This window comes from Dromiciops gliroides, chromosome 5, assembly GCF_019393635.1.
Source record: "Dromiciops gliroides isolate mDroGli1 chromosome 5, mDroGli1.pri, whole genome shotgun sequence".
In the NCBI taxonomy this organism is placed as follows: domain Eukaryota; kingdom Metazoa; phylum Chordata; class Mammalia; order Microbiotheria; family Microbiotheriidae; genus Dromiciops; species Dromiciops gliroides.
In genome coordinates, this window is record NC_057865.1 from 233,081,756 (window position 1) to 233,097,421 (window position 15,666).

General features: G+C 42.7%; 1 protein-coding gene across 1 annotated transcript in view; it reads right to left on the minus strand.

Annotated features, from left to right (window-relative positions):
• PPM1H (protein phosphatase, Mg2+/Mn2+ dependent 1H) overlaps positions 1–15,666 on the minus strand; it is a 326,647-nt gene that overhangs the window by 51,099 nt on the left and 259,882 nt on the right. Inside the window, 2 exon segments of the mRNA XM_043966035.1 lie at positions 1,036–1,143; positions 7,902–7,965. Coding sequence (XP_043821970.1) covers positions 1,036–1,143; positions 7,902–7,965 — 172 coding nt within the window.

A 15,666-nucleotide genomic window follows, 5' to 3' on the forward strand; every position in this document is an offset into this window, starting at 1 on the left:
GGATATGGAGATTTCAGTCACTATCTTAGCAGATTTGCAATTCCTCCTCCTCCCCCACCCCTACCTCTCCACACAACAGTTGGATCAATCCACAGTTCCACCAACAGGGTATCAGTGTGTCTTCCTTTCCAGAATGCCTCAGACATTGATTATTCCCATCTTTTCCAATTAACTGGGCATGAAGCGAAACCTCATAGTTGTTTAGATGTGCATTTCTCATTATCTTAGGATCTGGAGTAATCATTTATATACCACTTTACAATTTATCTCCTGCAAACTCTTCACATACTTAGATCACCTCTCCCCTGGGGAATGACTTTTGGTGTAACATCTCTGCATTAATTCCCTCTATTTCTAGGAAGATGGGAATTTTCTAGCTGAATTTCAACAAAAACCTTTGCATAATTGGTGGATAGGATTGAAAGATGAATACCGAAAGTAAGGAAGAACAGCTCATGATAGACTTTTTCAAACTGGACAAATCTTTGTTATGTATCTTTTCCAGCTCTGCTAGTCATTAAAACCAACTACTGAAGCAGACTCGATGTGTATACAATTTATAAGGACATATATAAATATATGTCCACACATAAATCTACTGGGGGGACTTCAGACTTTTTGGCTGGGGGGTATGTGATGAAAGGGTCCATTGCTCTATCCCACTAGGTTCTTCTGGCTCTCACTTTGCACAGGGCAGGAGCTTGATGAATGTCTATTGAAATGGGCAAATTCTTGTTGCCTGTCCTTCATTCTCAAAGAGGACCATGACATTGGGAGGTGATGTCATGACTTGCAATGAAATGGATTTAAGGGAAGGAGGGCTATGCAAGGTCACCAGCCTTACTCTCTCCTCCAGGGCCATCTGGGTCCAGTGGCAAGAGATACATCAGGACGACTGGGGATGGCCCAGTAATAGAAGAAATGAGGAATGTGCACCTTTTTTTTTTTTTTACTGGACATCTAGTTGAATTTTTCTTTTTAAAGACGCACCCACAAGCACACAGGGAACCCTTCCTCCCCCAAGTCCTCTTGTACCTCAGGAGCTGAAGACAGGAACGGTTTGATGTAGATGTTGGAGTCATGCACCTTCAGGTCATGGTCTCCAAGTCCTCTGGTTACACCAATAGTTGCCATCACCCGTGCCTAGGAAGTGGAGAAGCACAGGTTATCCAGAGCACTCAGACACAGACAACCCTTCCTCTTAGCCTCCCCCAAAGAAAACCAAAACTAAAACCCCCAACTCCAATCACATCTATAATAGAGCTGCTAAGAGCAGAAACTGAATTGTTCCACTTCTTCCTGTCAATCTTTCCACCTCCTTTGCTATCGACCATAACCTTGCACCTTTTTTTTCCCTCTGCTATTTTCAGATGTTCATCTTTTGATTCCTCATCTCTGTGGCTGCTATTTACCCATTTTGCCCAAGGTCCTAATTCTCACATCAACAACTGCTGCTGCAATAGACCTCCTCCCACCGCGACCCCCACCCCCACTCCCATCTTCTCTCAGCTATCCGAAGACTCAGAAAAACAGCACTTGCTATCAGAGACATTGGCAGGGTCAAACAATTTAGCAGCATAAATACAAAGGATTTAATCAATGGAAATGACATTAAATAAGATGCATTGCCACTGGCATTGCTACACCTTCCTAAGGACCAGGGGTCTCTCCATTTGAGTTGTGGCTGAAACCTTCTATATGTGTGGTCTCACTCATGAGGATGGGAACAACTAGAGAGCAGGGACAGTCACTGTTTTTCTGTTTGTATTGCAAGTGCTTAGCATAGTGTTTTGCATAAAGTAAACACTTTTATCCATCCATCCATCCATGCCTTCCCACCAAAGAATTGTGAATTATGGGAGCTACACCCAGGTTGGTACAATTAGGTGGCACTTAAGTAGAAAGAATACCATGCCTGGAGTCAGGAAAGACCCGAGTTCAAATCCAGCCTTAGACACTTACTAGCTCTGTGACCCTGGGCAAGTGACTGAATCTCCTTTGCCTCAGTTTTCTCATCTGTAAAAAGAGCCAGAGAAGGAAATGGCAAACCACTCCAGTCTCTACCAAGAGAACCTAAAGAGTTGGACATGACTGAAACCCAGATTTTGGAGCAAGGAATGTCTAGGCTACAATAAAAGTGAGTTTTAGGTATTTTTCAAAAATTGTGCTAGGAGGTAATTGTGCCAGGAGGCAAACTGTGAAGGCCCGATCATACATAGGGAGGGAGGTTGGGCTAAATGATTTCTAAGGCTTCCTCTGACATTCTATGACTCTTGGTGTTAAGCTCTTTGGCTGAAGAAGTTCTGAATCCAAAGAAATCTATGTTGTGTCTGCTTACTAGTTAGTGAATAAGTCCAACAAATTGTACAAGATCCGACATAAACAATTTCCTAAAAATAAAATAAAAAATACACAATAATTGCCTTTGCATGAATCTTCTGAAAAGTAAGAGGGGGCAAAGAGAGAAGGGAGAAGGGAGGAATGAAAACCTGGTAGATTATCCAAGGAAGATTTAAGATTACCTAACTTCAATATTTTTAAGACTTAAAATTTTTGCATTCAAATCAGAAAACCCAACCATGGGGTGCAGACTGTTGGGATCACAACAAACAGAGCAATAGTTGCAAAATGAGAACCTGGCATCTTTGGTGTGATCCTAGAGCTATGTCTTACTGAGCTTGCTGGGATGGATGTCAATAATGACTATGTTTGTTTACTACGATGCATTTGATGATACAGTGCTAAAAATTACTAAGGCCTGGATTCAACAAAATGCTCAGGGAATGAATATAGTCTTTTGAATTTTCTGGTTAAGTGAGGAAACATTTTATTTCAACTTTTGTTGTTGGAAATTTTGCCAAAATGTCAAAATAACCACTTTATTGCCTCAGTGAGGAGAGTAAATCAAAGCATATTTGAGCCTCTGCTGACAGAGAAGCTTATGTTTCTTTTAAAAAATATTTTTTTATGAACTTAATAAACAAACAAGAACATTCCCAAATACAAAGAAAAGAAAAAGAAGACCTTCTATGAAACTGAAAATCCTTACTATGTATATCTTTAAAGAACTGAAAAGCAGAATCATGTATAGAATAATTGTACACACACACACATACATATATTTGTGTCTGATGGCAGCCATCTCTAGGCCAGGGGGTGGGGGAAGGGAAGAAAAAAAAAGAGAAATTTACATGATAATTTTGTTGTCTATTTGAAAGGAATAACAAGTTGTGCATAGCTGATTTGCAGTTTCATGTACTTTCATCTTTTTTACTATCCTATGTTATGAAAATGCTTCTTTGATTCCATAACTAAAAAAAAAAGTATATATGGAATTTAACATGATAGAATGAATACTACCATGCTTGACTGTGTTCTCAATTCTGCATCTTATTACTACTATCTCCCAAACTTGGCTCTAATCTCCTTTCCCCCCCAAAAGCCTTCCTTTTAAATAAATTAACCATAATCAAAGCAAACTGTTCCACACACTGGCTGTCTTACAAAATTATTTTCTTCCACAATTTCACACTCATTATATAGAAATTCTTCTCCTGGCTTTGGTCACTTCACTATATGTAGGGGCTTATACAAGTCTTCTCAGTTTTCTCTGAATCCATTCTTTTGTCCTTTTTACCCCCCACTCTCCCTCTTTGTCTTTACAAAGGAGGTAAAAGAAGGAAAAGGAAGGAATGAGATCTATACTAAGAATCTACAATAGAAGGAGTGAATTACTCTTACTCCTCTTAAAAGCCACTTTTTTTTTCCTCCAGTTTTTTTTTTTTCCTGGTAGGGCAATGGGGGTTAAGTGATTTGCCCAGGGTCACACTGCTAGTAAGTGTCAAGTGTCTGAGGTCAGATTTGAACTCAGGTCCTCCTGAATCCAGGGCTGGTGCTTTATCCACTGTGCCATCTAGCTGCCCCCTAAAAGCCACTTTTGATTCACCTCTGATTTGTTCAGTCATTTTTTTGTTTTGATTTATTCATCCATCCATCCATCCATCCATCCATCCATCCATCCATCCATCCATCCATCCATCCACCCACCCACCCACCCACCCACCCACCCATCCATCCATCCATCCATCCATCCATCCATCCATCCATCCATCCATCCATCCATCCATCCATCCATCCATCCATCCATCCATCCATCCATCCACTGGTTGTATGCAACTCTTTGTAACCCCATTTGGAGTTGTTTGTCATTTCCTTCTCCAGCTCATCTTTATAGATGAGGAAACTGAGGCAAATAGGGTTAAGTGACAGGTTAACACAGTCGGAAGTCAAATTTGAACTCAGGAACTTCCCAACTCCAACTCTGGCACTCTATCCACAGTGCCACCTAACTGCTCAATCCACCTCCAAAGCTGGCTCATTTTGCAGATGACTCCCTCCTAGACTCTGCCCTCCTTCTTAAACTTCCCTCTTCCCATTTCCATGTTGTGTGGAGTATTTAGACATCAAACTCTTATGTATACAACCTTCTCTTCTAATTGGACAAGAGTAACTTTCATGAGATGTCCAGTGCCTCTCATATTTTCCTCCATGTTTTTAATACTCCTCTCATGCATCCCAATTATGGGAAATAGCTACTCTCCCTTCTTCCTCATTTCTTCTCTTATGCATTCCTCTCTTCCTCCATTTCCTTTTGTCTTTTAAAAACAACAAAAAAGAACAAAATCACAGCCAGTCCTTGGGTTTTTATGTTACTTATGCTATTGTTTTCAAGGATCACAGAACTATTTTCCTTTAAAAAAAAAAAAAAAGAGTTTTGGTATCCCGAGATTTCTCTCCTTTATAGCAGCTGCAGCATATAGCCTTATGTAATCTGTACTGCTGCTCCTGAGTATTTGAACTCTCTCCCTCTGGATGTTTGCAGTATTTTTTTTTAACCTGGAAGCTTTGCAAATTGGTTATGACATCTCTGGGTATTTTCAACATGGGGTTTCTCAGAGGAGGTCTCCTGAGGATTTGTTCTATTCTCATTTTGCCCTCTGATCCTATTAGACCCAACAGGCAGGGGCAGCTAGGTGGCATAGTGGATAGAGCACCGGCCCTGGAGTCAGGAGAACCTGAGTTCAAATCTGGCCTCAGACACTTAACACTTACTAGCTGTGTGACCCTGGGCAAGTCACTTAACCCCAATTGCTTCACTTAAAAAAAAAAAAAAAAGCAAAGCAGACCCAACAGGCAGTTTCCTTTTGTGATTTCTTTCTTTCTTTCTTTCTTTTTTTGGCATGGCAACGAGGGTTAAGTGACTTGCCCAGGGTCACACAGCTAGTAAGTGTTAAGTGTCTGAGGCCGGATCTGAACTCAGGTTCTCCTGACTCCAGGGCCAGTGCTCTATCCACTGCGCCACCTAGCTGCCCCAAGGATCTCTTACTTTGATTATTTTAGCTACTCTTAAAGTACCTGTGGGTCAGCCATTCTTTTCTCTGAGGTTCTATCTGTACTTGTTTTGTGTGACTTTCTTCTTCCACGTTTGTCTCTTTGGTGTCTCTTAACCCATAGTATTTCTTGATGGTAGCTGTTGTTTTCTTCTATTTGCTCATTTCTCACACCTCAGTTTCTAAGTTGGGACTCTGGCTTGGGGTCAGGCTCTTTTCTCTCCTATACCCTTGGATGGGGTGGGTAGTCCTTGTTTGGTCTTGTCTCCTCTGTAGCCTGGACACTGCTGCTGTGGTCATAGCTGCCCTCCTCTCCCGGTGGCCCAATGGGGGTGACCCTCCTGCCCCCTTCTCTTTGCACAGTCCCCAGTCAGGAGATGGTTGCATTCCCTGCTGTGGTCCTGACAGAATTCCAGATGAATGCTGGAGACTGTGCACGTTCCCTTTTTTGACACAGCTGTCTGGTCACTGAACTAGACTTATTTCCAGGCATGTGGTGCCTGGCTCTGGGCTTCTATGCTGCTCCCATGACCTACAGGGGCTGACACATTGTCTCCGGCTGCTGCTCTCACAGGCCAGGCTGACCCACCACTGTCCAAAGGGCTCAGTTACTGCTTTCCCCTCTCAGAGTGTCCCTAGGCTTCAACATCTGAACCAGAGCTTGCTCTGGCTTTTGTCTACCCAGTTGCAACCCCTTAACTAAGTGCCTACCCACCTCTGGCCATCTTCTTGTGCTATTCTGGACTGGATGAAAGAACTCACTGCTGTTTCTCTTTGGTCTCTCTGATCAACGATGCTTTTGTTGCCCTTTGGGAGACAGCTGGTGGAGCAGTGGGTAGACAACTGGGCATGGAGTCAAGAAGTCCTAAGCTCCAATCTAGCCTCAGACATTTATTATCTGTATCACGCTGGGCAAGGCACCTAGCCTCTGCCTCAGTTTCCTCGTCTGTAAAATGAGGAAAATAGCACCTACCTTATGGAATGATTGGGAGGATCAAATGGGATAATCTTTAAAAGAAAAGCACTCAGGGGCGGCTAGGTGGCGCAGTGGATAAAGCACTGGCCCTGGATTCAGGAGTGCCTGAGTTCAAATCCGGCCTCAGACACTTGACACTTACTAGCTGTGTGACCCTGGGCAAGTCACTTAACCCCCATTGCCCAGCAAAAAAAAAGAAAAAAAGAAAAGCACTCGTGGTAGGCACTATATAAATGCCTATTTCCTTTCCCCCCTTCCCTGGAATGTATGTGGGACAGCAGGGTTCCTCTACGATCATTCCCATCACCATCGTAACCCGGAGTGTCTGGAGACAGAATCTGAACCCCAGTAACACCTGCATGATCAGATTAACCTGTCACCTGCTGTCCTGGAGCACATACACCTTGGCTGGGGGTGAAGGCCTGTACTCATTTACGGTCGTGCTCAGTTACAGAATACTACAGCTATAACAGGGGTGGGAGAATGGGGGCTAAATGTATTTTAACCTAAGACAACATTCTGTACATTCTTAGCAACAAAACCAAACCCACGTTTCCCCCTGTGATTCACTGCTTTCTTTTCAAAGCTAAGTGCTTAAAAATATAATTCTGCCTGGATGTGAGCTCTCAGCGCAGGTGACACTCCACTCCCCTCTTCCCTTGAGCTGCTAGCTAGTGTCCGCTCCCATCTTGAATAGGCTTCCTATTTAATTATTTGGGGGAAGTGTTGCATCCCTCCAGTAGAAAGCAGGCTCTCAAATGCCTGGGATGCTTCATTTTTGTCTCTGTCTCTCCAGTGCCTGCCCCTGAGCTTAGAACGTAATAGATAGATACAGAATCAATATCTGCTGAAATGGTGTGAATTAATTGAAGCTCTGCTTTCTGCAGTCATTTCCCATCTCTTCTGGCTTCATCCAACCTCTCACATAAACCACTAAACACACTGGTGCCTGCTAGGAGGATGCTGAGGCGATGGTGAGATGGCGGGTTTCTCACTGAAGCGTGAACTCAGATCTCCCCCCTTTCACTCCAGGATTTCAACCTCCAATCCTTTGTTTGCAGACCATTTTAAGATGCAGAGCCTGAGCAGGGGTCAATACCGGTCGGTGCACTAGGTCCTCCCCCACTTAACTGCCTCAGGAGGCCCCAGGCTTTACTAACAGAGGCTTTCATGTCTGCCTGCACATCAGCAGTAATTAATTTAAGTTAATCTGGTTGTGGCTTAATTACAGCAAAGTCTCAGATTTCGTTCTGTGTGCTGGTTATATGTAGAAAACAACAACAAAAAAACCTAGCTCAACAGTGACAAAATTTGTCATAAAACTGATTTTCGACCCGCTGTCCTTTCCACCCATTGCCAAACCATATCTCAATAGAGGAGGCTGATTTATGGCTGATATGCTATTCTTTCAAGCTGTCAAAATGATCAAACAGAGACATACTGAGTGGAAAACATAGGACTGCCAAGGGCTAAACAGAACGCTGCAGAGCACAAAGTTCTTTATCCTTTCAATTCAGGGAAAACGCAGTTCCTACCTTTTTGCCTTCTCCATATATAAGGGGAAACTTCAGGTCCTCATCCTCGATGGTTTTGTATGCCCTGTGGGGGGATAAACAACATTAAAAAAAAAAGAGGTTTGCACTCAATTAGTGACCTACTGCCCTGACACAGGTGGCTAGGTACTCAATTCTCCTCGATGCCATCCTTTTACCACATGGCCAATCTCCTTGGCTATATGGAATTATTTTATCCACAGATTTGTCCTGGTGTGTTTAAAAAGAAAAGCAAAGAAATGGACAAGCTAGAAAATGCCAAGTATTTAAGCTGTTTCACTGAAGAAAATAATCGGCTCCATCGCGATTAGCCAGAGGTTTCTGCCCAGAGTGTTAGGCGGTTCAGTAAAATAAAATTACAAAAACCAAAGATTGGGTGCCTGCTATTAATCTAAGACCGTAAGAGAGTGCATAGGTGGATGGGGTGTGAAACGGTTCCAATTTCCAGTCCAGGGGCTGTTTACACAAAAGTCAGCTTCCCCGAAGGTGGTTTGAGAATGGATATTTAGAGCATATCTGACCTTGAGCATGATGGAATGGAAGAGAAGAGTATTTATTAAGTGTTTACTATGTTCCAAGGATTGTGCTAAGTGCTGAGGATGGAAACAAAGGAAATTGACAGGCTATGCTCTCAAAGTGCTCATGCTCTGATTCGGGGAGACAACACGCATAGGAGGGCTCAGCAGCAGCACAGAAGGAAGGGCCCCAGGATCTGGAGGGCATGAAAGCAATAGGAAGGCAGAGAGAAGGCCCAGTGATTCACTCCTCTTACTGGAAGGACTGAAGCTGGTGTAAAGTGGTGTAATGGACAATATTCCTGAGGACTGGAATGACTTGGGGTTCTTATTGTTTATAATAGGGGAAGTAAACAGGGTGGATGGAATGCCACTATCCTGCCAGGAGGGGCTTTCCAGGGCCTGATAGGAACTGTATCATGGAGGCTACAGTGGTAGAGATAAAGGGCTCTCCAGAGTCTCTTCCCAGTGGGCACTCACTGGGATCTGGGCAGCTAATGGGAGCGGGGAATGAAGTGGGTCCCTGGTGGGCTCTGGCTTGGCTGTGTGGTAAAAATTATTGGAATCTAGCTGACTCATTTGGGAGGGGCCACACCTGGCCCACCCTGAAGTTAGGTATGCTACTGAGGTCAGAAGGAGAACTCTCCATAGGCAGTTTTTGAAGGACCTCACCTTTTAGGGGAGGGAGATTGAACACTAGTTGAGGGGAGGCAGTGGTTGCTTCGACAATGCTCACACTCCCGCTACCGCTCCCGCTCCCACCCCCCCCCCCCTCCTTGGTTTCCTGGTGATGGGAGAAAGCTAGCCGACTTTCCAAGTGTTGTGAGTGAACACAAAAAAACCCAGCATTCCTTTGAATTAGCTTAATTGGAAACGATCTGGGGATTGTATAGACTTAGGAGGATTTATCTGTATTTCTTTTTCCCTATTTCCTTATCTTTGATTTTTTATTGATTTCACCTTTGTTGTTTAATTAATTCCCAAGTAACAAAAGCTGATCCTTTTGTGGAACCGAAGCTGTAAGGCTCCTTTCTTATTGGCCTGGGAGAAATATCTAAAAGGGCAGTTTGGAGGGGAGAGAACTTTGAACCTGGAGGTCCCTCATTATTTCCAGGACCCCAATATTTTGGAGAGTCATCCAATTAATGCTCCATATATTAAATTTTGGCCCCTACAGCTGAGATATTCAAGGTTTGAATAATTTTTTTTGGCTTGCAATAATTCCAAAAGATATTGGACAGAAAGAGAAGCCAGTTTATACTTCAATGGCAACAGGGTTTCACTGGAAGGAATGTTGGACCTGGACTCACCAGTGCCAGTTCTGCCACTGGTGACCTTGGGAAAGCTACCTCTCTCTCTCTCTCTCTCAACCTCAGTACTCATCTGGGACTCAAAGCTAATGAGAAAATTACTGCTTGCATGCTCCATCTCATAGGGTTGCTGTGAGGATGAAGGGAGAAAATGTATATAAAATACTCTGCAAATGGAAAAGTATTATATTCACATGAGTTGTCATCATCATTCCCAGATGGTCAGATGCCACCTTCTCCACATCTGAGGCAAGGAAACAAAGAAAACCATTCTTTGCAATCTTGCTAGCCAGGAAGTAAGAAATACAAGTAGTTTTAAAGGTGTTTAGAGAGTGACCTGGAACTTAGAAATGCATGAAAAGACAATGCTCCCAGTTTAGGAAGGATTGTCTAGTGGACAACTGGAGTAAAAGTCAAGAGAAGAGAGTTCTGCTGGTTTTCAAACAGTAAATGAGCTTCTTGGTCAAAGTATTTCTTTCTATGAAATGGGGATATCACTGCTTCAGAATGATGCTGTGGAAAAAAACAAAACAAAACAAAAACAAGGGCAGCTAGGTGGCAGAGCACTGGCCCTGGAGTCAGGAGTACCTGAGTTCAAATCCGGCCTCAGACACTTAACACTTACTAGCTGTGTGACCCTGGGCAAGTCACTTAACCCCAAATGCCTCACTAAAAAAACAAAAAACAAAAACAAACAAAAAACCCCCAAAACCCAGAATGATGCTGTGAAAGCTAGTTAAGTAACAGGTCAAGTTCATAAGCTAGCCTCTTGGTCTAACACATGTGAAAGCGGTCTACCTAGTGTTTAAGTTGGGAAATCTACACATCAAAATTGGGAGACTCCTTTTCTTGATAGGAGCACTTAGCTAAGATGTGCCTTTGGGAACTCCATCAAGGAGTATAATGGCATTCCAAGAGTCCCACGAATCAAAATGGGAAAAGCTTTTATTTCTGTTCCCATTGTTAGCCAAACTCTGAACTCCTCAACTCTGCACTCTGGCTTATGTTCTCATCGCTTAAATGAAGATTTTCTCTACAAAGTTACCAAGGACTTCTTAATTGTCACATCTGATAGTCTTTCTCCCACTTTTTTCCCAGTCCTCCTCATCCTTCTTAAACTATCTGTTGCACTTGATGCTGTTGACTCCCTTATCTTGGCTTTTTCGATACTACTCTCTCCTAGTTCTCTTCCTGTCTGTTTAACTGCTCATCTGTTTCCTTTGCTGGTTCATAAACCAGGTCACTTCCCTTAAGTGTGGGTGTTTGTTAAGGTTCTAATCTAGGCCCTTTAATCTCTCTAAATACTTGTTCACTTCCATGGGTTTAATGATCATTTCTATGTTGACAACTCCCCGATCTATATATCCAGCCCTAGTCACTCTCCCGAGCATCAGTCCTGCATTACCAGTTATGCACTGGATATTTCAAACTGGATATCCTAGAAACATCTCAAAGTCACTACGTCTAAAATAGAATTTATTATCTTTCCTCCAAAACCCACCACTTTTGACCTTCCCTATTTGTGTCAAAGACACCATTATTCTTCCAGTCACTCAGGTTTGTAACCTTGGCTAAAGACCACAGATGTGCCTCAAGGCCCCAGGAATAGCTACAGTCCCAAGGCCACTGGCTCTGTTTCAAGTTCTTCCCTCTCCCTTGCCCTCCTCCCACACCTCCTGTTGCTCACCATTTGTGGATATAGGTCGGCCATACTTGTCACCACCAATACCAATCATGAATAACTGCCAACAATATGTAGGCAAACTACCTTAGCTCAAGCAGCAATGTGTCCTAGGAAGGACACACAAGGAGACATGTAGCAGGTGAGTCAAACCCCTGCCACTAAAACTTGGCCAACACCTTTCCTCAGACTTCAGTGTCCTATGCCCAAGAACCCCAGCAGTACCCAAACCACCCAGGCCATTTGCCCTGATTCTTACTTAGTCCCTACTGCCCCTGGTTATGGTTTTGTAGCCCATGACTCCTTATTGACTAAAGCTACTGAAGACCCAGAAATTGAAAGTTCTCACCACCAAAGTCTTTGGCACTGTCAAATGACAACTTCAGAAACTGATAAGGTTTTATCAATGGAAAATACCCTAAAGAAGATACACTATTAAGTAATTCCGCATCAGAAAAAATATAGCTTTATCAATTAAAATGATATTCAAGAAGAGGTATTGCCATCTTTCTTGTCACTGCATCCTGTGAACCACTGGACCTTTCTGTCGGATTTGCGGTCGAGTCCTCCTGTAGAGTATGGATTGTCTCCCCCACTAGAATATAAGCTCCTTGGGCACAGGAATTCTCTCACTTTTCTGTAGTCCCATGGTAAGCATTTAATAAATTCTTATTCATTCATGCTCAAAAGTAAAGTCACATTGGCTCCCTTTGAGACTGGACAATATAAAGGTCATAAAGGGCGAGTGAGTTTACTGGTCCATCAGAGGATTATTTGATCTTTCATCTGGAAGATATATTTGAGGCCATCTAGTTCAACACCTTCACCTAGCACCTAGCACACAGTAAGCACGTAGTGATGCTTGTTGACCAATTCTCTCTGATGGGTTGTCATCCAGGCTCTGCACCATTAGTAGCTGGGGACACACCCCCAACAATGGAACAGATAACATTTTTAGCCAGTTTTAGCTGCCCCCCCATTAAGCTTTCATAAACTGCAGGATCCCCACCATCACGGGGCCCCTCCTGTGAGGGTGGATGTGGTTCTAGGCAATGTACACAGTACTCCCTATGTGTTCTGAACCTGAGACTACAATAGGGACTGCTATTGCCCATCTTCCCCCAAGTTTGTATGGTACACATCTACTGATACACTGCTTAAAATATTTCAGTATCTCATTGCTCTAGGTGACAACCTCCAATGATTCAGGTCACAATCTACTTATGATCTAGTTCATGGTCTCCATGAGTTATTGTAGACAAAAACCCCAAACCATCAGCTGGCAGCAAAGTTTTGAGGATGAGCCTCTGCCCTGAACTTAGCTTGGCAGCCCTCATATGGCAGATGTGATATGTAATTGGGCCTATATTCAAAAACTTTCTAGCCTGATAGACCCATCCATCCATCCATGTGTATATGTATTTTTGTGTGTGTATATACACACACACATGTATATATCATACTCAGCTAGCATAACCTTAGAAAATGATTTCCCTAAATATCCCATTTTGGGCAGAAATTGGAGAAAAAATTTCCCACCAAAAAAGAGCTGCTACAAACAATTTTGTACACATGGAATCTTTTCCTCTTTCTTTGATCTCTTTGGGTTGGAGGCCTAGCCACTCTCAGAATGGAGACCTGGTCCTAGGGTTTATTTATTTATTCAAATTGTTATTAAATTTATGAGAGGCCAGATAGTATAGTGGTTAGAGACCCAAATTTGGGGCCAGGAAGATGAGAGTGTAAGTCTAGTCATAGAAGCACACTGCAAATTCCTTAACACCTCAAATCACTTAACAACTCTGAGTTGTAGAGAGGGTGCTGACCAGCATTAGAAAAGGGTGGTTTCACAATATGGGAGTTCCCCATACTAATGAAATCACAAGTCTAATTCCTGTCCTCTTTCTCTATTTCAGTGCAACCAACTAACACTGTCTAGTGATGATTTAAAGTTAATTAATTTCAATGCATTTTCTAACCATTTTTCAGTCATTTCCCAAGTCCTCATTAGGATTCTTTTACTCATTTATTTTATTTTATTTTTTAAGACAATTGGGGTTAAGTGACTTGCCCAGGGTCACACAGCTAGTAAGTGTTAAGTGTCTGAGGCTGGATTTGAACTCAGGTCCTCCTGACTCCAGGGCCGGTGCTCTATCCACTGCTCCACCTAGCTGCCCCTACTCATTTATTTTAATTCTCTTTTCCTCTCATGTGGCCCTAGTTACTGTGGTGTCTTTAACCCTCTGGTTCTGCTTTTTCCTCTTTGCATTATTTCACTAATTTCTTTCCATGTTTCCGTGTATTCCTTTTTTCTTGCTTATCTAATGGCATTATAGTATCCCATTAATGGATTTAGATTAACATGCCATCATTTATTTAACCATCTCCCTTTTGTTGGGCAGTTAGGTTGTTTCTGGTATTTCTGTGATCGCATATTATGCCGCTATAAAAGTCTTTGAACAGATGGCTCTCTTTATTTTTATTTTATTTTTTTATAATACTTTCAGGGCTTCCTGGATTCCTTAAATGAATGTGCAGGGTATACAATTGGTACTAGTCAAATCATTCAACTAATTTATTCAACCTTCAACCCTGTGTAGGACACACGCACACAACACTCTCCCCATGCTCTCTGCCCCACCAATTTAGCCCCTGTCCTTAAGGAACTGACCACTTGCTTAGGGAGACAGAATATAAACTTGGGCAATGGCTAAATAACAATAAATATGAGCCTGTTGGTTTGCATACCTAACTCAGTGATTTATCGATATGAATTCAGAGAAGGGAGACCACAATTATGGGCTGGGGTGGCCAATTAAGTCTTCCAGGAATACATGAAGCCTTGGCTGGGTCTTAAAGGGTTGGGATGATTTATTTCGGTAGATGGATCAGTTGGCAGCCCAGGTGAGGGGAACGTCACGAGCACTGTTACTGAAGAAGGAATGAGCCTGGCCCATTCTGGAACAGGAGAAGACCAGCTACACTGGAGCAGAACAACTTGGAATAGTGGAAGGAACATGAAATAGTCAGAAGAACTGGGTTCAATGCCCAGTTTGGCCAAACACTAGTTATTGTGATTTGGGGCAAGTTACTTCAAATAGTCTATGCAGTGAGTTGAAAACTAAATCTGGAGTCAGAAAAAGACAAGTTCAAATGTGGTCCTGGGATCTTATTAGCTGTGCGACCCTGGGCGAGTCATTTAATCTGTCTGCCTCAGTTTCCCCATCTGTTGTAATGATTGGAATGACGCCACCTGCTGGAGACTTACTGTAGCAAAGCTCCGCCATGAAGAGAAGGCCTTTGAGGGCAAGCCATGTGGTCAAGGTCCTTAGCGTCAGGAAGTGATGTTTGCTCGTGGGTACTGTCTATCAAGGCTACCAGCCAATCAACTTGAGGAGCCTCCCATTTCTGGGAGGGGGACACGAAGGAGGAAGCAGACGCTGGCAGAGGGGTTCTGTCTCTTTTTTTGGTTCCTGACCTCGTCATGGTGGGTTGGATGATAGGGTCTCTTAGAAATAGTTAGATTTGTACTTTTCTCTCTGATCCTAATGCTCTCTAATAAATACTTAAACACTTAAATACTCTTGCTAAAACTTATAATTTATTGGCGACCACTCAGATTTTAGATAGTATAGCTAGAATTTTAGCCCTTACATTGTAAAACTGGGATAATAACAGGATCTACTGCGCAGGGTTGTTTTAAGGATCAGATGAGATATTTGTCGAGTACTTCACAAACCTTAATTTGCTAGCTATATTATTATTACTTAGGCATCATGTATAATGAGGCTTAACTAGATGATGTCTAAGACTCTGACTAACTCAAGTAGCAAACAGCTCTGAAAAGCTGTGTTCTGAGCTGGGGAGTAGTGGGAAGTGAGGTTACATAAGCAGGCTGAGGAGGTCAGGGTGATGGAGATCCTGAAAAGTTAGGCAGAGGAATTCGGACTTAATATGGTAGGCAATAGAGAATGACTACCAGTTCAATGATTGGAAAATGCTTTGAGCTCCGCAGAGACAGGCCTTGGGTAGTTTTAATAGCCCTGAAAATTTCATGAAAACTGCTCTCTGAATAAACTCCTAACCCAGGTGAAGTAAATTAAGTCTCACAGGACAGCAGAACTTCTAGACCACTAATGCAATGTTACTCTATTTTGAAAAATGGGAATTTATACGGCAAGCTCACAAGTAGGAACAAGCCAATTACCAACATCAAATATTACACCTCAGCCTCTATTACC